At 39.2% G+C, this 25,684-nt stretch overlaps 2 protein-coding genes across 2 annotated transcripts in view; both read right to left on the bottom strand.

Moving 5' to 3' along the window:
* The window catches only part of LOC123312503, a 416,804-nt gene extending 407,109 nt beyond the window's left edge, over positions 1-9,695 (bottom strand). Inside the window, exon 1 of the mRNA XM_044896964.1 lies at positions 9,620-9,695. The gene's annotated coding sequence lies outside the window, so the exon portion shown is untranslated. The remainder of the gene's footprint in view (positions 1-9,619) is intronic.
* An 11,313-nt stretch (positions 9,696-21,008) lies between these two features.
* LOC123311707 (protein ZBED8-like) lies at positions 21,009-21,704 on the bottom strand. The gene has a single exon (XM_044895778.1). It carries the CDS (start codon positions 21,702-21,704, stop codon positions 21,009-21,011), a length of 696 nt encoding a protein of 231 aa, XP_044751713.1.
* Between the last annotated feature and the right edge of the window lie 3,980 nt (positions 21,705-25,684).

Genomic DNA, 25,684 nt, shown 5'->3' with positions numbered 1-25,684 from the left:
ACAACTTAATAAGTACTGCCTCGTATACACGCGTTTTGCTGTAGCTCTCAATTACCTGTAGTAGATAGCTGGTTATTAGTGTTCTACATTGATATTTTTGTGTTGAATGATACAGTTTTTGTGCTTCCTCAGGTAGGACTAACAATTTTCCTATTTGCATGAATAAATTCGATCCGTTTTTTCATCACTGATCGTTGTTTACATCTCTAAGGTCTATATTGGCGACATTGGCGTATCCCAACCCAACCGCGCAGAAAATTGTTGAAAGTGGCGTTCTTGTCCCCCTCCCCGTTGAACGCTTGTACTGGTTTGCGGTTTGCTGTTTTCGATTCTCCACATTTCACGATCTTCGCGTTCTGCACGCATCGCATTGTCGCAGCTCTTACCGCTGTCATAGTAATCGCACAGACCGCACTGGATTATAATATTTAATTTCAGCAGTCCGATAATCGTAGCGAATCATTTCGCGGCCTGATCGACATTTCCTATCATTCCGTGGTCTTCCCCATCTGTAATAGTCTCTTGTAAAGACCCACAAGAGTGAATTAACCTTTAGTTTCCTAATAAAACTAATATTTTTCTGCTAATCATGCCCTCGAATTGCTTTAAATGCTCGAAAAAAGTTTGCGAGTCTGATAAAAATGTGTTACAGTGCTCTTGCTGCCGCATACCTACTATTTCATTCTTCGTGTGTTGATATTTCGCCCGTCGACTCCGAGTTTTTGAAGGAGTAGAAGGGTAAATGGAACTGTCCACCGTGCCTGAGTGGCAAAAGGTTGCTACGCAGTAACTCTCAATCTGATCAGCCTGTAACACTCGAACATTTTTCTCTCCTAATGAGCAAAATGAATTCATTATCGGAGGACATGAAATCAATCAAATCCGATCATTCTCTAATTCTGGCCGAGTTAGGTAAATGCAGATCAACTCTCGACGAAAATACCTCACAGTTGAATAGCCATAGCTCTATTATCAACGAGTGTCAAAATAAATTGTCTCTTGTAGAGTCATCACAAAGCGCTGTGGTTTCGAGAGTTGCTGAGATGACGAACGATATAGTACAAATTAAATCTACTTTATCCGCTGCTCCTGATGGGGCGCCATCTCCACATTCTCTGGATTCCGCTGAGATCTTAGAGCTAGGCAAACGTTCTTACAACATTTTGCTCAGAAATGTACCTGAATCTGAAACAGAGGAAGGTGACGCCGATGTGGCCGTCAAGATACTGGAGTGTATTGATAAGTCAATCAAGAGAGTGATTGTGAAGGTTTCCCGGATTGGAAGGCGTAATCCACCCCACCCGCGTATGCTTAGGGTTTCCTTTTCGAACAACGAAGTAGTCGGAACCATAGATTTAATAGATGGAGCATAAGCTATTTCCCAGACTGTTCATTTTTCTCGAAATTCCCACTCCAACAAACTCCCAATGAAATTAATTTTTGCTTGTATTCCCCTCCTAATCGCGTTTAAATTTTTAAGACGCCTTGTGCTTTTGTAATTGTCAAAATATTATTTCAATCGTTTACGTCGTAATATTTTGGAAAATATGCCACGATGTGCAGTGAAAGACTGTATTTACTATAAAAGTGCAATTTGTGCACGAGACAGGAAAGCGATTCACTTATTCCGGTAAGTTTTTGATATTTTATTCGTGTTTAAGTACCTACATCATATCATGAAATTAGGGGAGGGAGTCAGGGGACTCCAGGGCCGAATTCTTTTTGAATGCTTTCTAATGATTTATACATTGAAATGTTGGGATTATATATCAAGCGTTGAAATAATTGTTTTGAATTTTAGTTTTCCCAAAAATGAGATAAGACGAGAGCAGTGGAGAGTTGCACTGGGTCTTGAAAAGACAGAAATATATACTTACTCTAGTATTTGCAATTTGCACTTTAGTAAAGCGGCATATGATTTGGAGAAATCGCCTTTTTCTGTTAATTTGAAAAAAGATGCCGTTCCGAGTGAAGTAAGATATTTTACCACTTTTAAAGACTTCGCTTTCTTGTCTAGATGTCAATTTGTTTGTAATCTTGTTAGCGATCTTTCATGAACTTCTTGAAATTTGGCAGATTAGCTAATTTTTATAATATATCATGCCTTTTTGTATAAACCTCCATAGATTCCAAGATGAACAAAAAAACGAGATTCTGAATGCTTTAACAATCTTATATTTCTATAGAATGTTAGCACATACTGTGCTAGACCTCTCAGCAGTACTGGGGTTTGTGAAGAAATTGTGAACAATATCGATCTGCCACCAGAAATGAATTGCAGTTCAGAATTCGAAGGAGTGAAAACACCTTATAGTACGAGGAGAAAACAAGTAAGATACATAGCTATACAGGGTCCAAAAAAAGTATCGCCAAACGCTACGCATTGCGTAGCCCTCATAAGAATGTACCGTGTGATGAATTTGAATAATTTACTTCCAATCTACTAACTCGTTAAATTATCTTCAGCATGTCCAATGGCATAGTAATCAATTTCTTCAAAGACAGTTGGATAAAACAGGGAAATACGGCAATGAACTCAAACAATTCGCCCTCACTCTTCATTACTACTCGGTTAAAGCCTACAATTTTGTAAGAAGAACTTTTAATTCTGCTCTTCCCCACCCGAAAACGCTTGCGAGGTGGTATAAAAATTTGAATGGGGAGGCAGGTTTCACATCAGAAATATTTGACTTGCTAAAACTAAAAGTTCGAAACACCTCTTATAAATTGATTTGCAATATAACTATAGACGAAATGGCGATCCGTCAGCAAATTCAGTGGGATGGAAAAAAAACTCATGGCCATGTAGACTTTGGAATTGAAAGTCAAAACGATTACAATGCTGTTGCTAAGGAGGCATATGTTTTCATGCTTGTATGCATAAACCAATCCTGGAAGCTTCCTTTAGGGTATTTTTTGATCGATAGTTTAACGGGTATACAAAAGCAAAATTTAATTGTTCAGTGTCTTAATTTCATACATGAAACGGGTATAGGTATTCGTTACATCGGTAACATTTGATGGAGCAGCAAATAATGTAACGATGGCAAAAGGATTAGGTTGTGATTTGGCTACTAATAATATGAAATCTATATTTATTGATCCTACTTCACGGCGAGAAATAGCGGTATTCTTTGATCCCTGTCACATGATCAAATTAATACGAAATACTTTAGGGGATAAAAAAATTTTAATAGATGAAAATGGTGAGAAGATTAAGTGGGAGTATATTTTAAAATTAAATGAACTTCAGGAGAAGGAAGGTGTTCATTTGAGCAATAAATTAAGAAAATCACATGTGTTGTATAAAAATCAAAAGATGAAAGTTCGATTGGCAACGCAACTATTCAGTGGCTCTGTAGCACATGCGTTAGAATTCTTGAATGAAACCTTAAAGATCGAAGAATTCAAAGGTTCTGCAGCTACCGTTAAATTCATCAGAATAATATACAATAATTTGTTCGATATTCTCAATTCAAGAAGTATGCATCAGAAATATTATAAAGAGCCTTTGAATGCAAGAAATTATGAGTACATTGAAAATACTTTAACAGAAACCTCATATTATTTGAAATCGTTGAAATTAGCAGATAACAAACCTCTCATCGAAAGTAGAAGAAGGATGGGCATTCTTGGATTTTTATTTTGTATCGAAAGTTTGAAACATTTGCACAAACAATTGGTTGTAACAAATTTATTAGTGCATATTCCAACATATAAACTGAGCCAAGATCATGTGGAATTATTTTTCGGCTTGATTAGATCTATGGGGGGTTATAACAATAATCCTACGTCTATTCAGTTCAAATCTGCCTATAAAAAAATGATGCTCCACCTAGAATTAAGGGATTCTTTTATGGGTAATTGTATACCATTAGAAATGATTTCGGTTATGCAACCATATGAAGTAATTAATAAATCATGTGGCAGGGAAAGGATCGCTGAAGAAGAGGACGAAAATGTATCACAACACGTTTACAACTTTTCGCAAAATTTTTGTACAAGTTTGTCTGAATACAAAGAAGCAGTAATTATATATATATCCGGATTTGTTGTATATAAAATCATGCGACGTTTAAAATGTGAAGAGTGCATTGGGGGTCTTGTAGGTGATAGGGCTGATTATTTAATCTCATTTATTTACCAAAAAGAAAGACAAAATTCTTTAACCTATCCCTCAGAGGATGTAATTCTGATATGTAGAGCTGCAGAAAAACATTTACAGCATACGCTAAGCAGAAATGTTCCCACAAATATTGGTACATTACTAACACAAGTGTTACAAAACTTTTTTAATCATCAAAATCTGTTTGAAAAACTTGAGGATCATTTCAAGGAACAAACTGCCTTAGATTCCCATTTTACCAATTTAATCAAATTAGTTGCTTCTACATATATCGATCTGAGAATTCACCATCATAATAAGAACTTGTTTGATAAAAGTCATAGCAAGAGAAATTTTTATAACAAGCTTACATTATTTTCTGGTTTTTAGTATATAGTTATTAGTGTATTATTTAGGTAGTGATTAGTAAGTAGTCATGTATATATGTATAGTGAAAACAATTTTGAATCTGTTTGTAGGCTAGATTTATGTTGCAATCGACAATAATAACTATAAGATTGTACCATTGTTGATGAAATAAATTGTTTTTCCATCAAGTGTTTTTGTATTATCAGGTATAACTCCCTATAATTAGTGGGTACAAGATAGGTACTTCAAAATCCTTTCCTTGAAACATATTTTATTTTCATTCGATATGAAATTATTGGTGACTAATTGAAATATTCACAATGTCCCGTCTCTAATGCTTAATCCGCCCCTGTCCACTTCCCCCACCCAATAAATCCAAATTGATATTTATGGCAGGATTTCGTGAACGCTTTTTTCCACAGATGCTCTATCTCCTGTTTCATTTATCTATGGTCGGAACATTACTAAGGAATAAGAAGAAACTTCTCAATTCTGGAGATTTTAGGCGCGTACTAGTTTCTGACGACAAGACTCCTCACCAGTTGTCAACTCTGAGTCAACTTCGCCTTGAGCTGAAGGACCGCGAGAAGTCAGGAGAGAGGGACCTGACAATAAAGTACACTAAGGGAACGACAACTATTGTAACCCAGACTCCAAAAAATTGAGTGGTAGTATGCACGAGTGGAGCTTTATTTACACGAACATCCAATCTCTCCATTCGAAATATGCCGAGCTCCTCTCTTCTGTTGGAGTTGGAGTACATAATCCATCGCTTATTTTCATTGCTGAATCTTGGTTGCAACCTGATATTTCTGATTCTTTGATCCACATTCCGAATTACCAATTATTTAGGGGGGATAGTATAACTACGAAAGGCTATGGTGGTGTTTGTGTGTACATTAGACTTGACATCTCGGATAGATCTACTGTCGTGTCCCATCAGATTGATGCACCGGGTATAGATAATATTTTTCTCCAAGTCACATTTTGTAATTGTAAATTTGTATTCGGCTGCGTTTATCGCCCAAGAGTGTAATATTCTAGTAGTTGGTGATTTTAATTTACCTCATTTACCCTGGCCTCACATATCTGGACAGTAAGCTGAATCCGCAAATTGCAATTTTACTGACATGTTTCTGAATTCCAATTATTTCCAGCTAATTGATAAGACGACGAGGTAACGCTCAGGTCAAACTCCATCATTACTCGATTTAGTAATGGTAAATGATCGTGGTCTTTTAACTGATATTGAATATCTTCCTCCGTTTGGGAAATCTGACCACGTGACGCTTCGATCGTCTATTCAGTTTCATTCTCAAATACCTGAAGTAACTCAAAAAAATATGTTACTGTGACTGATGAAGTTGCTCTCAATGAGGATCTGGCTGCTCTGGACTGGAATCATCTCTTGCAGGGTTTGGATATTGACGAGATGTGGAATAAGTTTGTCGATGTTCTCAACGAGTATATTTCATCCAACTCTTTTCGTAGGGAAGTTCTCAATAACCCTTCTAAACCATGGATCACTCGAAATATTTTCAGCATGATTCGTCAGAAGAGGGGACTCTGGAGAAGGTATCTGGCTAGTCGTAGACAGGAAGATTACATAGTCCACCGCAAGTTCTCCAACATGCTTTCTGCTACCATTGATGACACTAAGAAATAACACGAGCTCAATATTGCATCGTCTAATGACCCAAAAAAATTTTATAACTATGTTCGAACATTTTTTGATACTAAAGTCTCCACTCCTGTCATAAAAAACACTTCAGGTACTATTTGTCAGAGTTATCTGGAGAGTGCTGAAGTTTTTGCCGATTCGTTTCTCAGCGCTTTCACAACCGAGCCGCCGGGAGCCCTGCCTAGAGTTTCAACATCCAGGCAATCCGTTTCACTTAGCGGCGTTTCTTTTCCTGTTGATGTTGTCGAGGAGAACCTTAAGAGGCTCAGTAGCAATTCTGCCCCTGGTTTGGATGGGCTGACTACAAAGCTCCTGAAAGCTTGCGCTCCCTCCCTTTCCAACCCATTGAGTATGATTTACACGCGTTCTCTCGAATCGAGGAGAGTACCTACTGCATGGAAGAGGGCAATCGTCACACCAATCTTCAAGAAGGGTGACAAGTTTTCAGCTAGTAATTACCGTCCTATTAGTCTGACATCGGTTGTCTCCAAGGTGTGTGAAAGGATGGTGGTTGATCAACTGCAGAATTTTCTCCTTACCAACAACATTTTGCCGCCCTGCCAGCATGGGTTTTTACCGGGAAGATCCGTGTTGACATGCCTGATGAAGTGCGTCGATGATTGGAGTAAGTCTGTCGATTCTGGTATACCAGTCGACATAATCTACCTTGATTTCTCTAGGGCCTTCGATAGGGTACCACTTCGTCGACTCGCTCACAAACTTGAACACTTTGGTGTACGTGGTGACTTGTTGCATTGGATTGTGTCATTTCTTGGTGACAGAGAATTTCAGGTTCGTATTCGTGATCAGTTGTCCTCTCCCAGATCTATCAATAGTGGTGTGCCGCAGGGATCTGTCTTGGGGCCTCTACTTTTTCTCTTGTATGTTTCCGATTTACCTTCTCTTCTGACTTCAATCTGCTTCCAATATGCTGACGATCTTAAACTGTATGCCAATCCGCTTCTGCATCATGACATCCTACAGAAAGATCTCGAGTCGATTTGGCATTGGTGTAATGAGTGGCTGCTCCCCCTGAACGTTGAAAAATGCGTAGTCTTGCATGTCGGCAAAAATAACCCAAGACATACCTATGTTTCGAAAAATATTGTTTTGAGAACAACAGACAGCCATAATGACTTGGGAGTGATAGTGACAGAGGATCTTTCGAGGTCCAAACATGTTGAGTATGTGGTATCAAAGGCGAGACGATCTACCTACCTGATGAGCAAAGCTTTCCATGGATGTCACCCAGAAGTTTGTGCGAAGATCTATACCACTTATATTCGACCTATTCTGGAGTTTTCCGGTCCAGCATGGAGCCCCCACCTGGTGCGGGATGTCGAGGCTCTTGAGAGGGTACAGAGATGGGTAACAAGGATACCATATGGTCGGTCTAGACCCACATATGAAGAACGACTCAAACTACTCCATCTACCAACATTAGCAGAGCGTCGCTTGAGAGGAGATCTAATAATTACATATAGAGCCACACACCAAATGCTCTACGGACTCGATCATCATAACACCTTCTTCCTCAATTTAAAGCACCTACGGGGTCATGAATACAAGATTCTGAAGCAAAACTTCAGAACGACTACAAGACAGCAGTTTTTGCCAAATCGGGTGTTCAACGTCTGGAAAAATCTGCCTGCGGATATTGTTGGAGCCCCTTCTGTGAACGCGTTCAAGTCGAGATACGACAGGTGGTGTGCTCGGCGGTGACTGTGTTTGTGTGATTTGCCTTTGTGCTTGTTGGTTTTTTATGCTCTAGTTTCTCTTTCTGGTGTACTTATATTTGAATTTTATTTTTTATTTCTGAGCTTTTATAGGTTCCAAACCTCAGCTCTCATGTCATTTAATAATAATAATAATTATTATTATTTTTTCTATGCAGTGTACGCAGCTCATCGACTATATTATTTATTTCGGTAAAATACCACTACTAACTTCATGAGAACATCTGGTATTCGATTTTGGATAACTACCTTCTACATCCTGCGGCCTACCACACTTATATTTCTAATAGATCTTTTCATAGTTTTCTCTCAGAGTATCATGAATTGCGTCATGTTTCTTGCGGAGGTGTTTTTTCAAAGTATTGTTCCTAGTGATTATTTTCCTGTATACAAGACAAGAGAGGTCAATTGTTTATATACATTCAGATGCCTGCTCAAGTTATGTGGTAGACTGAATTCTTTTCTATATATTCCACAAGTATCCACTTTATATCTGCTTATACCCTTCATAACAGCTGTCATCTTAGCTGTCTGGAGCTGTGTTGAAGCTGTCTGGAGCTGTGCTGAAGCTGTCTGCTCAGCTGTCTGTCTGAAGCTGTTTTGAAGATGCGTGCTCAGCTGCCTGAAACTGTATTGCACAGCTTAACTGTGTTGTGTACTCGCTTTATATTCACTTCGTATCCGCTTTATATCCGTTTTTGTGTACGTTTTGTATCTTCGGTAATCTTTGACTATCTTCGGAAATCTGCGGCTATGTTCGGAAATCTTCGGCTATTTTCGTGTGTTGTATCCGATTTTGAGAATATTCAAAATGTTGACATGGATATTTTGTTTCAGTTGTATCTAAAATGTTCAACATAGAGAATTGTCTTCGACTAATAAAGTCGTTAGTGGCTTTATTTATCACTACATCTGAAAATGAGCATGCAATAAAAGCTATAAAGGAATGTACGAGAGCAATAAGAAAACTGTATCGGGAATTGCCAGGTTGTACTTCTATTGGAGGAAGCTCATACATAGAACTTCCTCCTCAAATGAAACGAAAAGAGGCCTGTGTCAATGTGAAAAACGATGATGAAGCATGTTTCACATGGTCTGTGATGGCTGCATTACAACCTGTTGAGAAGGACCCCCAACGATTATCCAAGTATCCTCATTATTTCAAAATTTTAAAATTGAATTTCCGATGACAATGAAACAGATACCCAACTTTGAAAAACAAAACCAGATATCCATTAATGTTTATATTCTGAAGAAGGAAAAGAAGAACTTCACTACATTGCCAACATACTTAACAAAAAATAAAATGAATAGACATATCAACTTACTCCTTATACAAGATCACTATTCAAACGATGATACTCCAGTGCGATACCATTATGTATGGATCGAAAATCTCTCTCGTCTGGTATCGAGTCAATTGAGCAAGGAACTTGGACAGAAATTTATATGTGATAGATGTCTCCGGTAGTTACGATCTGATGAAAAACTAAAAGTCTTTCAGAGGATTGTGGAAACATGAATGAAACAGAAGATGTCTGAGATAGGAAACAATACACTCAAGTTCAAAAATCATAAAAAGAGGGAGAAGGTACCTTTTATTATTTATGCAGATCTGGAGAGCATACTAAAACCTACTAACACTAAAAACAACTATCAAGAACATAAAGCTGCAGCTGTAGGATACTATGTAAAGTGCTTATATGATGATTCTCTGAGTTTTATAATAATAATAATAATAACTTTATTGTTCGTATCACCCAAAATTTATACAATTATATCTGTAACATAAAAGCATATCCCATATAGAGTGTAGAACAAAAGGCCCAATATCAGAATTCCATAGGATTCTGTTCCGGCCTCAATTTCTTCTCTTTCTTCTTTATTATCAACACAATACAAAACTCCTGAATTGTACACAATATCATGATATATTTATGATTTTTTTTTTAACTCTTTATTGCATATTTACAATCTACTTAACAATAATCAGTAAATGTTATGAAATAGTTCATAGCTTGAGTTGGGTACCATCCATCAATGGTTCACCACACAATTATTCCTCCAAGAGGTCTTCGGGCCAGGTTCTTTTCAATCTCTTCTCCATGAGGGGTTCGGTGAAAAGATTGCTTATCATAATATTTTCGTGATTTGTGGTTCGGTCCTTGTATTTGTTGATTCTTGGCTTTATTGTATCTTTTATAGATTTTATTCCCAGATCATTTTGTAGACTTTGGTTTGTGACATACCATGGTGCTCCTGCTATCATACGCAGTGTTTTCGACTGGAATGACTCAAGTATTCTTGTGTTGGACGGCTTAGAACATCCCCACAGTTCTTTTCCGTAAGTCCACACTGGTTTAAGGATACATTTATAGATTGTCACTTTATTTTCAAGAGACAGCTTCGATTTTTTGTTCAATAGCCAGTACATTTTCTTCACTTTAATGTCGAGTTGTCGCCGTTTCATTTTTATATGAGTTCTCCATGTTAATTTTTCATCCAAATGTAGTCCAAGGTACTTGATCTCTGTCTGGATTGGTATGGGTGTGTTTAGTAGTTTTACTTGTGGTGGTTTTCCTTTTTTATTTGTGAAAGTTACCTGGGCCGACTTGTTGGTGTTAATTTCAATCTTCCATTTTTTAAGCCACTCAGAGAGAGCATCCAGATGATTTTGTAGTTTTTGAGATGATAACAATGGGTCTGCATCTGAGGTTATAATTGCTGTGTCGTCTGCAAATGTTGCTATGGTAGACTGGTCTGTTTGTGGGATATCCGAGGTATAGATCAGGTAGAGTATAGGCCCGAGTACGCTACCCTGTGGGACGCCAGATCTTATGGCCTTATAATCGGATAACGAGTCCTCTATTTTAACCTGCAAGTAGCGGTCATTCAAGTATGACTTCAATAATTTGTAAAGTCGGTCAGGTAAGACGTTTTTAGTTTGTATAGTAGTCCTGTAACGTTAAATATCATGAATTCCAGGCGGTAATTGAACGCCCCTGTAGGCTTCGAAACTAGGCAATTAATAAACCATCTTCAATGTAACAAAAAAAGTTGTCCTCAAGTCCCCACTTCCGTGCGCCATATGAGTTCGAGAATTTTCAATTGTATTCACGTCTTCTTCTGAAACAAGTGTTTGAAATTTGACATTCAAGTTTGTGAAATTATAATCACACGATTCTTTCGGATATTTTGAATTGTTGAATTCATTGAATTCTGTTGATTTAATTTGGATTTTTTGGGAATCAAACAGAATTTCCGTTTCATCGGGATAGATATTCACTTACTGAAGAACATTCTAGAAAGCCGACCACCATCTTAGGTAACGTTATGAAAGTTATCGATTATATTCAAAATCGTTCAACAACTGACTCGATTTTAGGCTTTTATTAATATAGACCTTCAACATTTGGGCGTTTGGTATATGCAACGAGAACAATTAACGGAAAACAAGGACACGAACAACAACCATTTTTCAACATCTTCGAAAATCCAGTGACTTCAAGAATTTGAACAACCCTTGCCTTCGTTTGGGAGATCACCCCTTGGAATTGACCTTGAGGCCTCTTCAGGGCAAGAATTGACACTGGATGAGTACAAATTTCTTTTCATTCTCTCCAGACGTTTTTTTTCTTAAATTACAGTTACCAAATTTCAAGAACACTTATAATTGATATATTAAGAACTGGACCACCTATTAGTAAAATCTATCAAATTCATTATTTTCAATTCAAGTAGCAAATATTGGATTATTATCACCTTGAAATAATTTCACCTGATTATTTTCATTCATTGTACTCAATACCTGTAAATGAAAGCCGGCCTTCATCTCCTCAGCTGAAATTGTCAGGTTGACTAATAATAACTAATAGTTTAACTTGATTATGAGATTCGTTTCTTGATAAATATTATTTCAATCATAAACTTTTGAATAAATACCAAAGATCTAATTTAAGAAGAAAAAAAAGACTTTCATTGAACAGCTTTTTCTATTTTGTTAGTTTTGATCTTAAGTGAAAGTAACCAATTCGAAAGTAAATTTTAAAACTATCTGGCGCCCTCTATTTTTCAAGAAACCCACCCCCTTCTCCACTCAGAGCTAAATCGCGAGCCCAGCCAATTTAATTTGTGTTACTGTTTTCGATAAAATTATCCGTAAATCAAAATCAATACGTAACAGGCCCTCATGCCAGACTTTGTCAAAGGCTTGTTTTACATCTAGGAACACTGAGTTGCAGTATTCTCCTGTTTCTAGGCAAGTTTTGATTTTGTTGACAATTCGATGGCATTGTTGAATGCTTGCTTCGGAATCCAAATTGATGATCTGGTATATGATTTTTCAGTGTTGTTGTTTCTTCTAGTCTTTTTAGTAGGAGTTTTTCGAATAGCTTAGACATGATAGGTAGCAGACTAATCGGGCGGTAGGATTCACAGTTTGTTGGTGTCTTGCCGGGTTTAAGTACCATGATGACTTGTGCGAGTTTCCACTGCATTGGGTAGTAGCCTATTTCTAAAATTCTATTGTATATTGTAGTGAGAAGAACTATGGCTTTCCGTGGCAGGTTTTTCAGTACGTCTCCTACTATAAGATCGTGTCCAGGTGCTTTGCGCGAATTCAATAATTTAATTTCACTGAATACTTCCTTTGGTGTAAAGGGCTCAATTGGAGGAGATGGCTGGTTAGGAGCTTTTAGAAAATCTTTTATTTCACTGTCAGAGTTACCTTGTTGTTGGTTGGGACTATATACTTCGGCTAGGTATTCGGCAAAAACTGTTGATTTGTCAGAGTTTGTCCGAGCCCAAGTTCCATCAGATTTTTTGATGGGTGAGTTGCTTACTATGGGCTGTTTCAGCTTTTATTTTGTTGCTTTCCACAAAGAATGGTCGTCAGGGGAGAGCTGGGTTATGTAGTTATGGAAACTGTTGTTCTTTATCTCCTGTAAGGTTTTCGTGATTTCGTGGGTCAGTCTGTTTAGGTTCCTTTTGACTGATGGGTTTCTACTACTTTGCCATAGTCGTCTTACTCTTCGTTTTTCAGATATCATTTGCCTAATGTGTAGTGGTGTATTTTGAATTTCCACTTTTTCACCTGCATCTGGTGTAGCAGTCCAGGACGCGTATTGTATGATTTCTGTCAGGTATTTAGTAACTTCTTCTATTTCTTCATCATTACTTATTCGATGGTTCAGAGTTATGGCTTCATCAATTGTTTTCCGAAATAGTTCCCAGTCTGTTTTTGCGGTGCATAATTTTGGTATAGACTTCTTCTGGATCGGTTGAGTGCTAAGGTTGATTATTATGGGACTATGATCGGATGAAAGATCGTAACAGGATTCAATATTGTTGTGTACATCACCAATGCCTTTAGTTATTCCAAAATCAAGCAGGTCGGGGATTTTATTCAAGTCAGTGGGCCAATAAGTGGGTTCTCCTGTAGAAAGGATATTGAGGTTATTGTTTAATATCGTTCTGTATAGAGCTCGTCCTTTGTGGGTGGTTAATCTAGATCCAAATGCAGTATGTTTCGCGTTCCAATCGCCTGCAGTAAGGAAACGAGGGCCTAGTGTGAGTATGAAGTCGTTGTATTCTTCAGTTGTTACAGTATGGCGTGGAGGACTATATATTGCTGCTATACACAGGGGCCAATGGAAGGTTTCCAGATTCAGTACAGTTGCTTGGATTTTGTTAGTGATATAAGGCCTTTCTTCATGGTGTTTAATTGTATTTTTTATTATGATTGCTGATCCGGCATGAGCTGTTCCATCTGGGTGGTTATTATAATATATGTTGTATCGTGGTATTTTGATATTAGTATAATAGGTTGCATGACTTTCTGAGATCAGAAGGATGTCGATTTTGTTGATGTTAGGAAAATATTCTATTTCCAGGATATGGTTTTTTAGGCCATTGGCGTCCCATGCAGCTATTCGTAATGATGTAGCCATTAGTTCGTTAGTTTGTTGATAACAGTAGTGAGCATGCTTAGGATCATGCTGTTTCGGTTGAGCAGTTGTGTAAATAAGTTTTTCAATTCCTCGAGGAAGCCTGTTAATTTTTCTGATAGTTGATCTATGCCATCTGTGTCTTGGGTGTTTAGGGCTTGGTCGTAGGTTTTATCCGATTTACCAATATTCCTTGGTTGAGTTGGTTGCGGTAGTGTTTGGACTTGGGGAGTATTGGTTGTTGGTTGGTTTTGTGTGTTAGCTCTGTTTCCTTTAATTCTGTGTTTCATATTTATCAGGTCGTGGTAAACAGTGCATCCTTTATAATTTGCAGGGTGAGCACCTTGGCAAAGTGCACATGTGGCTGGGGTATCTTTTTGTTTCCGGCAATTCTTACTGTCATGGTCTTGTCCACATTTAACACAGTTATAGGGTTTTCTGCAATATGTTTTGCTGTGTCCATAATCTTGACATCGCATGCATTGAACAATATTGTTTTTAAATCTTGGTGGTTCAACTCTGATTTTAATTTGTCCAAGAAATTCCAGATTGAATATCTCTTTATTGTTTTTTTGAGGCTCTAGATCTATGAAGTGAAGTGAGAGTGGATCTTTACTCACCCTGTGCTTGGCATTGATGATATTTCTCACTTTATGGCCTTTCGTTTCGAGCTCCTGTTTAATTTCGGGTATTGGTATTGAGTGGTGCAATCCACGTATAACTACTCTATAAGCCCTTTCTTCCTTCAATTGATAGGTGTGATGTATGATATCTTCAGATCTCAGGTGATGTATTAATTTTCTATACGTTTCTGAATTGACTGGGTTGACTTTGATTATATTGTTTGCCATGCTTTTAACGACATATGATTCAGGAGGGGTCGCTGTTGTTAAGTTTGCTATCATATCCTTATAGTTTGACACGCCATAAATATATATGGGTGGTGGTTTGTGGATTACTTCTCTTCCGTTATTTTTCCTGCCTTTCCCTTGCTCATCAGGTAAAGTATTTCCGCCATCATCGTTTTGGAGTTGTTCAAATCTGTTGTTTGTTTCTATTTGTTCTGCACTTTCTTCTGAAGTTTGGCGACTAACTCTTTTCCTTTTGTTGTTGGTGACTACTTGCCATGTGTGAGTTTTAGGGACTCGATAAACTGGATTTCCATGTTGGTCAAATCCAATCATGTTTCCTGAAAGGGAGCTATTATTTTGTGATCGATTATCTTGTGTGGTGTCTTTCATCTGGACATCCTGTGTATCATTCTGATTAGGGTTTATCAGATTCCCAGGCGTGGAACTCATGTTTATTTCCTCGCTATCAGCGGTTATCTGATTCTTGGGACATCTGGTCAACTTTATCGCGTTTGTGTATCAATTCTTCTGAAAGAATGCAATCCAATAATATATTAATACTGGTAGAAAAAACGGAATAATTATGAGATTTTTCTATTTTTTTTTCCACTCAGTAAGAGCAGCAAATGTCTTATTCACTGCCCCAAATTTTTATGAAAATGAACACTTTTTTTTTCGAAGTTATCAGCCAAATTCGAGAATCGTTTTCTAACACGTGAGCACTGTATCGCGGTCCGAATATATTTATGATATATAAACTCCAGTATAAACTAAAAAAAAAATCACATTTCGAATATAAGACAAAACAAAATGAAACAAATGAGAGACAGAAGGCAGCGAAAATTGGACCACATACGCATACATACATACACACATACCCACACACATACATACACACATACATTCATACATCCATACATACATACATACATACATCCATACATACATACACACATACATACATTCCCCTTTTTTTCAACTAGACGTGTTGACACTGACTGAGATATATCATCGACCTTATTCTCGCTGTGAAAGAAGAAACGGACCAATCCAACTCCAGTCTATCCAGAGCATTGATGCACTCAACAATATTAAGCCGCGTACACATCTGAGCAAAACAGCCGAATGAGCACATCGCGCTCATGTTGCGCGGTGCCGATCCGCAATTTGTCGGTCCATCAAAGGAACGGGTGGACGGGTTTATTTGACATCTTTTCCTCGAACCGAACGCACACATTTAAATATAGATTTCTCGTTTCCATCGTTTACGTTCGTAAGCACTGAACTGACACATCCGTTGGAGCGGCTCCGAACACATGCTCATGCTGTTCGTGCGTCGGAAAGAAAAATTATCCGCATAAACGCTCATTCGGTGCGGCGTGCTCATTCGGCTATTTTGCTCAGATGTATACGCGCCTTTAAATTCAACGTGTGAACATCAGTCCGAAACCTGATCCTGTTGTACAAGTAGGGAGGTGTCTTAAACTTCAAGATTTGGAAGTAAAAACAGTTCATATACAATTTTGCTCTATTCAGCATGCTAAGCCAGCCTGACCTATTTAAATAAGGGGATATATGATCTCTCCTTCTCACGCCATAAAGAAGTGGAAGGCAAAAATTCTGGACCTTTTGTATTCGGTAAAGACTGTTGAAATCCAAACAAGGTGCATACACTGAACAACAGAAATTGAAATGAGAGAGCACCAGGGCGCCAAGAAGAACTTTTTTAGTTTTTACAGGTAGATAATGCCTATGTGCAAAAATACTCTTTAACCCACCATATGCCAATCTGATCTTTTATGTAACATGCTCTCTGAATCGCAATTTCGAATGCAATATGTGCTTGGAGAAGTGTGTGTGGCCTAGAGTGTTCAAGGAGGCTATAGTTGTGCCAATATTCAAGGGGGGCGATGATAAACTGGTAACAAATTATAGACCAATCACTCTAATAACGCATCTGGCAAAAATAATGGAGAAGATTATCAAAAAAAGGTTATCAGCTTATATAGATAAATACAATATTTGGTCCGACAGACAGTTTGGGTTCAGGGAGGGGGTGTCCACGGAGGATGCTCTGCTGGCGCTCACTTCGATGGTGTCCGCGGCTTTGGATGCGGGCAGGCCCAGTCTGTGCGTGTTCATCGATTTGTCCAAGGCGTTCGATACCGTTAGCCATGAGTTGCTGCTGCGGACGCTGGGGGATATCGGTGTCAGGAGTGGTCCCTTGGAGTTGTTCAGAAGTTACCTGGAAGGCAGAAACCAGTCTGTGAGGGTGGGTGGCGAGCTGAGCATATTGTTTATTCTTTGGTTGTGATATTGCTGTTGTGTATGTTTATGCGAATTTATGCGAATAAACTTATTATTATTATTTTTTTTTCCTTCGTGTGAGGGGAAAACCCTTTATGGGCGCCCAGAGGGTCCGCACTCTAGGTAGTGTGAGACTCCGAGATCTTGTTTGGCTACTCACTAAAAACCCTTCACACATTCCACGGAGAAGTTCTTCGTCCAGCCCTTGCAGCGTCCCTTAACAAAAGAGATGAGCTGCAAGTGGCATCTAGAGTTCATGGGATCTGATGATATGCAGTGACCCAAGCAACACCGCCTTCTGCATTCTGTGCGCTAGTATCTCGGCCCAAGATCTGCAGGCCGGAATAATCTTCAATTCGTCCACGTAGTTGGCTCTCATTCCTCCGAGACATCCTATGATCAGTACAACCATCCTGACTTTATGACCCGGGTACATAGTTCCAAGCTCGAAAACAAGATCTCTGTATTTTTGACTTTTCTGCTCTTCCTTCATCACCATGTTGTTTTCTGTAGGGGATGAGAATTCCACGACGAACAATTCCTTCAGCTCTTTGTCCAAAAGAAGTATGTCTGGCTTTATTGCATTGATCTGCCGTGTTGTTGAGACAGGATAGTTCCAGTATATTCGTGCTTTCTCGTTCTGGACCACCGCTTCAATCTCCAGAGGCACATATGGTAGCACCGGTTCTTTGTCTATCTCATATGCCGCCCTCAGATGGAAGTAGAGAACTCGGAGTGCCGCGTTGTGTCTCTCTATATACCCCGATGGAGCATGGACTCTGCAGGCGGAAAGAATGTGCATAATCGTTTCTTGTTGACTATGGCACGCTCTGCACGTTTTTGGGGTGTCCATTTTCATGATGTTCTTTTTATACCATCTGGTATTTATTACTCCATCCTGACACGCCATCACAAATCCCTCCGTCTCTGACTTAAGGCTAGCCGACTTTAGAAAGGCGAAAGACAATTCTTCCGATAGATCTTGGTCTTTTAAACTCCTGAAAAATATGGAGTGCGGGCTCTTACTCATATGATGTTCGAGTAATGTATTCGACTCAGACTTCCGGATCAGTCTTACTAGCCTTCTTTGGTCCGCTTGAGTGATCGGTGCTCCAGCACGCTCAGGATCGATCGGCACGCCGGTTATACCGAGCTTCTCCAAGGCTCTCTGTCCAGCTCGGAATAGGAAGGCTCCGTGGTTCGCGAGTTCATGCTGAGCTACAAACTTCAGAAGCGGATATTCACTTCTTAGGACCCTTACTGCTGTTTCCAATGTTTGTTGATAGTGTTGATATTCCAAACATTGCAATCCTCTACCCCCCTGGCTTCGGGGAAGGTATATCCTCTGAATCGAGCTATTAGGGTGAAGGCTACGATTCATGTTCATCGTTTTTCTTGTTGACCTATCAAGATCGAGGAGTTCGTTCACCGTCCAGTTTACCACCCCGAAAGAGTAGGTAAGTATCGGGATGGCTAGCATATTTGTAGCTGATACTTTGTTCTTTCCTGACAGCTGTGATTTCCAGATGTCTCTCAGCTTCTTCTTGTAGCTGGCTGATAAGGCGTCCTTTATCTGGGTTGTCTCCAGTACTCCCCTCTGTTTCATCCCGAGAAACTTGTAAGTTTCTCCGTCTTCCAGACGTCGAAAAGTCATTCCATCTTCCAGTTGGATATCTTCTCCTGGATCATCAACCCTTCCCCTGCGGAGATGAAAAACAGCACACTTGTCCAAACCAAATGACATTCCCATTGCAGAGGTGTAGTCGGAAACGATATTCAATAGTTGCTGTAGTGCGGTCCTGGAAGGAGCGTAGAGTTTCAAGTCGTCCACGTACATAAGATGGGAGATCAGGTGGTTCCTTCTGCCTTCAGCTCGATTGATAGTGGCATGAGTGTTATGCAGAATAATAATAACGAATTAGCGAATCTCACTGGAACACTCCTCTTCTGTACCTCACCCATCCCGTATAAACGGTTCGTCCCTCTGCTCGGATGGCAAACCTCGTTTTCCACAACGCAATGATGCCTTTCTATCGCATGGATGATGTTAGGGTGGACTTTCAGCATTTTTAATAGCCGTATGATCAGGTCGTGCGGCGAGGTGTCAAATGCTTTCGCGTAGTCTAACCATGATGTATGTAGGTCGCGCTTGTAATGTCTGGCGTCTAGGCATACGCTCTTGTCGATCAGCAAGTTGTCCTTGCATCCTTGCACTCCTCTCTTTGCTCCCCTCTGTTCGTAGATACTGTCCCACACTAGTCCAATAACCCTCAGAATTTGATCTTGAATAACACTTGTGAGTATCTTGTAGTGTAGTGTATTGAGGCAAGTGATTGGGCGATAGTTCTTGGGTTGCCCTAAGTCCCCTGATTTTGGTATCAGCACTGTCCTACCCTCCACCAACCATGAAGGAATGGGCTCACGGCGAATCAGCATTCCGCTGAATAATCTTGCCAGGTGTTGATGTGTAGCGAGAAAGCTCTTCCACCAGTAGTTCTGAATACCGTCTGGTCCGGGTGCTGTGAAATCATTCTTGTTCTTAAGGGCCAGTCTAATATCTTCGGTTGATATTTCAGAAAGTTCGTCGTTCTGCTGTAGGGTTTGATCACACATCTGCTGGAATCTGGGAAGTGTTGGAGTATCCCTGGTTTTTGCTGGTTGTTCGTACAGTCTTTTCCAAAACTCTTCGACGTCCTGAGGTGATGGTGGGTTTTGCACCTCTTGCTGTTGAGGTTGAAATAATTTCGATGGTTCCGCGGTGAAGGTGTTGTTATCTTCGATCCATCTTTTTCTCCTTATCAATTTCTTTCGTGCTGCTGCAAGTGATCTTATTTCATCTACAGCTTTCTGCTTCAGTTGATGGACTGTGGGCAAGTTAAAGGTACCATGTATAGCACGAAGCTCCTCAATCATCTCCCTCATTCTCTTGCTCGTTTAAGTTTTTCCTTTCAGAACATCTATGACACATTGGTACCAAGATGCCTGCTGCCTCATTGATTTTATTTTGATGTCAATTCGATTTAGCCTTTTCTTATGCTTATATATTATTATTATTCGCAGCTGTACTTTTCGGTGGACACAGTAGATAAGCGGCTGCTCTCACTGCAGCCTCCACCTCTTCCAGTGAACAGGTCTCGTTAAGATGATCTTGAATGATGCTATTCAAAACGGCTAAATCTTCAGCCTTGTGTCTTGATTTTATCCGGGTGGGTTTGATCAGTGGGTCTCCAACGGCAGCCTCAAATGCCTCTTTTGTATTGTCGACTAACTCTGATGAATCGCTCACTGTCCTTGGCCTTTGTTGCTGTCGGTCTGGAGCATCTGTCACCTGATCTCCAGCTAGTTCTCTCTCTGGAACTTCTCTCACTTGTTCCGTTCTTGGCCTTGCTTCCAGGGCTACAGCTTCACTTCTGTGAGTCATCGCTTGGTTTTGTTGGTCTGGAGCATCTGTCACCTGCTCTTCAGCGCGTTCTATATCTGGAACATCTCTCACATGTTCCGTTATTGGCCTGTTGGAGCGTGCACCAGTCCTGGTTCGGCCCGCGATATCACACAAAAGGGCTACAGCTTGTTCTTGAGTTATGTCAACCGTCAATTGCTGATGTTGGCTCAAAGCATCTGTCACCTGCTCCTCAGCTTGTTGTTCCAACCTTCCTTGCTCTCGAGACCGCTGCAAGATTCCTCTTCTTTTGAGATGACTGATCTGATCTCTCAGGTTTTGCTGCGTCATGTAGTTGAGGTCTGGACAATTTTCGCACCACAGACCATGCAGCCTATTCATGTATCCCCTTCTGTCGGGTCCTGATCTTCTGTATAGCGCAGACAGCAGGCTATGCTGCTCGGGCGTCCACTTGTGGCGTCTCCTTTGTGCTGTCCTGTTTCGGCTGCCGGTTCCGACTACGGGGTGCTCTTGCGAGCTTTGAATCCCTATGCGACCGACTACCTGAACTCTCTCCTCGTCGATGTCCTCCTCGTCTAGAGGCGTAGCTTCTTGTGTGGCAGGCGCCCGCCTTCTCAGCGTTCAGCCGTTGGTGTCCCGCATGCTGTCACGTCCAGCACCAACTCCAGACGTGCCCTGACGTTGTCCATCACTTCTTTCATTGTAGCACAAAGTTTTCCACAAAGGGCTGTTTGGCGAATTATGCACTGATAAGATATAATACCTGCATTCTTATCCCGGATTCGCTTAACTAATCCTTTTTCTTTGCCAATCATCGCTGGGGCACCGTCGGTTGAAATCGATACCATTTTATCATAACTCAAGTTGGATTCTGTGATGAATTCATCAAATGTCTTGAATAAATCTTCTCCTCGAGTGTTACCTTTCAACGGCAATATTGCTAGCAATTCTTTCCTGAACACTTTATTTTCAAGGTCAAAAAATCTGACGAAAATAGACATTTGTTCATCATCAAGAATATCACATGATTCGTCAAGTGCTATAGCATAGCAAGGTGCTTTTTGAAGAAGTTCGAGCAAAATTCTTTTGATATCATTAGCTAAAATTTCAGTTCTTCTTGTATTACTTCTGGTCAACAGTGGAATACTTTGAATTGCAGCGGCACCATCTTTTTCCTCTTCAAATAAGGCCTGGACCACTTCCAACATGCATTCTTTCACTATTTCAGAATCTGAAAATGGTTTCTGGTGTTTGTTAAGTGTCCAGCAAACACGCAATGCTGCTTCTGTGACCTTTTCTTGCTCGCTCATGCAACGAGCTAGTATGTTCGTGCTTTTCTCGTTAGAACTTAGGTGAGCCAAGAGTTTTTTTTTTTTAGAGTCTCACTGCCAAGAAGAAAGTTCTTCTCAAATTGTTGATGGGTTGTTTCGTAGTGTCGCTTTAAATTGGCACTTTTGATAATTGCGACGGTCTTATTACATATCAGGCAAACTGGAACTGCCTGAGGCCTATCAGGCAGCGTGAAACAGTATTGTTCAGTCCACTCAGTCAAAAATCTTCTATTTTCGCTGTCCACCTTACGTGAAACGTGTCTCCTTGATCTCTTCTAAAAGAAATGGTTCTGCAACAATCTACAAACGGAACTACGCTTGACGACTTACGAAGAACCGCCAATCCACTCCATTTCTTCCGCACCTGCGCACTACCAATTTCGACGAACTCTGATATTCAACGCAGTTACGGGTGCGACAGCATACATTGATTTACACTACGTGCCAGCCAATCGCTAGCACGGGCTTTCGGGTGACCAACTACTAAAGCCGTTCGCTTCCGAACATCAACTCGATTTTCGCCAGAAACGCGATTGTCATGTCATAACCTTGTTTTTGTTTCTGGTTTCTGAGATGTGATGTGATTGCTGTGATCATTTGAGGAAATTCCTTGGCAAAATAACAAAACAAGGCCGGGTTATGAAAAGGCAGTTCATATTGCTATAGAAGGAATCTTATATTTTCAGTCCGCTATTAGAATTTGGTATGAATTATGGAAGCTGTGATGTGAGTACATATTTAATAACAGTGAGTTTCTATGAATGTATTCAATATTATGTAAGTACCTAGTATAAGTTTTTATAAAATGCTGATTTTTTGCAGGATAAATCCCCTGATTTGTGGAATATGTCAAATGGTGTTCGGAAATATATCTGATGTAAAGAAGGGACATCTTCGGAAAATCCATAATGAAGACATCCAAAAGAACTAAAACCAACATACATACATTGTGTTGTCTTTGTCCTGCTAAGAATAAAAACAAGTTCTGTAGTATGTTTGTGAGAAACATAAGAGTGAGGTAGCAGGCTGCATACCTATTCAGGGAGTTCGCTATTCAGGAATAACTGTCAAAATTTGAACAGATGGTAACAACAATATATCTGTATCATTTCAGAATCAATTTGATTCATCACTTTAGTTAGAATTGCACATATTCAGTGATATTTGTTGAAACACATATGCATGGCATCGAGCAATATGATAACCTCAAAACAAAAGTATCTACTATCAATATTTCAGGAGAACCTTCAGATCAAAAAGTCTGCAGATGGAGTATCAAAAGTGACGATAATGAAAGAGGCTAAGGATGCATTCTCAACTTATGCTTGATTGATGGATAAATGTCAATTTGTATATAATAGTTAATTCAGTGGTAAGCATTCAGAATATCATTCTCGTATCACATTTTGACCTATATACTTCTATTCAATGAGTTTCAATTGCTATTTCTTTCAATATATTGAAAACATTTCAGTATTTTTGTTTTGGAAATCTAGTGACTGTCAAATCGCTTATCGGGCAATCAAACTTTTGTGAAACCCGCTGTTAAGATTTCAGTGTATGTTTTTCCAGCAGTATTATTTTGTAGATCACTATACATAGGTATTGACCTGATATGCCTGAGTTCAAATAAAATCAGTGTATATCCATAATATGCTTTGAAAATTTGTTTCTTGTAGAGCATATTCTCGATCTAATGATTTGAAGATGTGTATTAACAGTTAATTTTTGAATTAAACCTCATTATGTATAAATTTGCTGTATTTCATTAAACCACCTCATTAAAGAATTTCGAAATATTGTTTTGTTTGACTTTCCAATTCTAGCTTCCAAACATAACCAGAAGTCAGAACCTTATTCCTCCTTTCATGAAAAATGTAAAAATATGGCGAATTCTTATTGACATAACACTAAAACAGAATTACATACTTATATAATTTTCACTTACATGAGCAGTTGTTCAACCACGACATGTGTTTTGCCATCACAAAAGAATCTTGAGATGGGTGATGGTGAACTGTTGTGATAACAAAACACATGTCGTGGTTGAACAACTCGTGTTAGTGAAAATCATATACCTATGTAATTGTTTTTTATTCAATTATGGACTTTCATCAAGTATCCGCCACATCAATTCAACATATTTTCATGATTAGGCTTGTTCGTAGAGTGGTTTGAAACGGTTGTGAACTGTACAGAGCAAGCGCAAATGGATTTTCGCTACCCTAAAATGGAATTGCGCTTGCTCTGTACAGTTCACAACCGTTTCAAACCACTCTACGAACAAACCTATTATTTCAAAGAATTAGTTATCTGTTAAAATCTACATGAAGTATTGGGGAATTAATTCGAATTTGACTCTCATTATTGTCCGATTATATCTATATGGATTTGTTGCAACAAAATCGAATCAACACATTTTAGAATGAAAATTTCGAAAGAGTAGGTTTAATATTTTTGGCGAATATACATATCCGATTTTATATTACGTATTCCCAGTTAACGTTTTGAAAACGAATTGGCGTCATATAGACCACGCCCTCTTCCATCTCATTGGCCCGCACATAGTGTAAGTTAATGTATGCTGGGTGAGACAAAGTTATGGCGATGCCTTGTTGACCGAAGCTCGAAGCGTTTACCGGGTCGATTCGAAAGCACATCGCACGAATCGTTGGCGGGTGAAACAGGTCATGAATGTATTTCGAATGAATCAAAGTAGAATCAGAACCAGAAGTAGTAGGTTTTGGATTAAATGTTGCTTTAAAACGTATGAGAGCAAGGCGAGTAGGGACAAAATTTCAAAATGAAAATATAAAACAATAAAACTCAACAATTTGACGGTCCAAGTTTTACCCTTTCCCCGCCTGTTGCTGACCCTAGCTCTAGTGTATGTTCATGATAGCTTTCATCCAAATTTATCTCATTTACTTGGTTATTCAGATTATTATCTTCTTCTGTCTCATTATACTCCCTTGTTACCTCTTGGTTATGTGGAAAATTTAATAAGATAACCTCTTCTCTTTTCTCTTTCTTGATCGCTGAAGGGCCTTCTTCATTTTTTGGTATAAAGATAATATCTCTATGTATTTCCATTCTTTGATTTTCTGGTAGGTATCCTTTCACATCTATACGCTGTATCCTAATATCCCGAACATATTTTCGCATCTACTTTTAGCCTCTTCTGTTTAGGTATATGAATGCTAACTTTAGTTCCAAACTCGTGAAAGAACTTTATGTAGGATCCACAATTGTGTAACATAAAAGTTGTAAATAAATGTTGTCGTGCATGGAAGACTTTAGAAGTTCGAACTTTCCGAAGTCTTTTCGTTGTTGAAAATATGGTCCAGCTTTGCGCCTTGAAACAAAACAGATTTCTATAGAAATCTGTTTCCTATAGAAACAATAGATAACTATAGTCTATCCAAATCCGAGAGGCCAGCGTAAACAAACTGACTAACGCGTGATCTTATTTGAGGTACTCCTCTTATTGGTCAAAGCTTCAGGAACGCCATGTTTGCAGGTGGGAGTAATGCAGAACCGCATTACGTTTGATTCATTGATTGTATGCGAATTGTTGTGCAGAATTGCAGAGGTCATTCATTGCTTTTTCTTTCGTAAATTGGTTTATAGTTGTAGCAAGTTATTCAAGTTACAAGCATTTAAGATAATGTCAAGTACTGATACTGCTGAGGAATCGCGTGTTGACTTAAGTCCTCCAAAAAAGAGACGTCTCAAACGACACTTCAGTGCCGAGATAAAAGAAATGATTTTGAATACTTATAAAATTGAGATAATTCAAAATGCAGGAATGTGTTTAAAGGACGTAGAACTCCAAGTTGCTGAGAGACTTGGCATAAATTCCGGTGTTCTATCACAGCCGGCAACAAATCAAAATCGGACCACCAAATGGGAGTCCTTATCAGATTTCGATTAAAATGTAATACGGCGAAAAGTTCACG

Source organism: Coccinella septempunctata, chromosome 4, assembly GCF_907165205.1.
Source record: "Coccinella septempunctata chromosome 4, icCocSept1.1, whole genome shotgun sequence".
Classification (NCBI taxonomy): domain Eukaryota; kingdom Metazoa; phylum Arthropoda; class Insecta; order Coleoptera; family Coccinellidae; genus Coccinella; species Coccinella septempunctata.
This window is presented reverse-complemented; position numbering and strand designations above follow the sequence as displayed.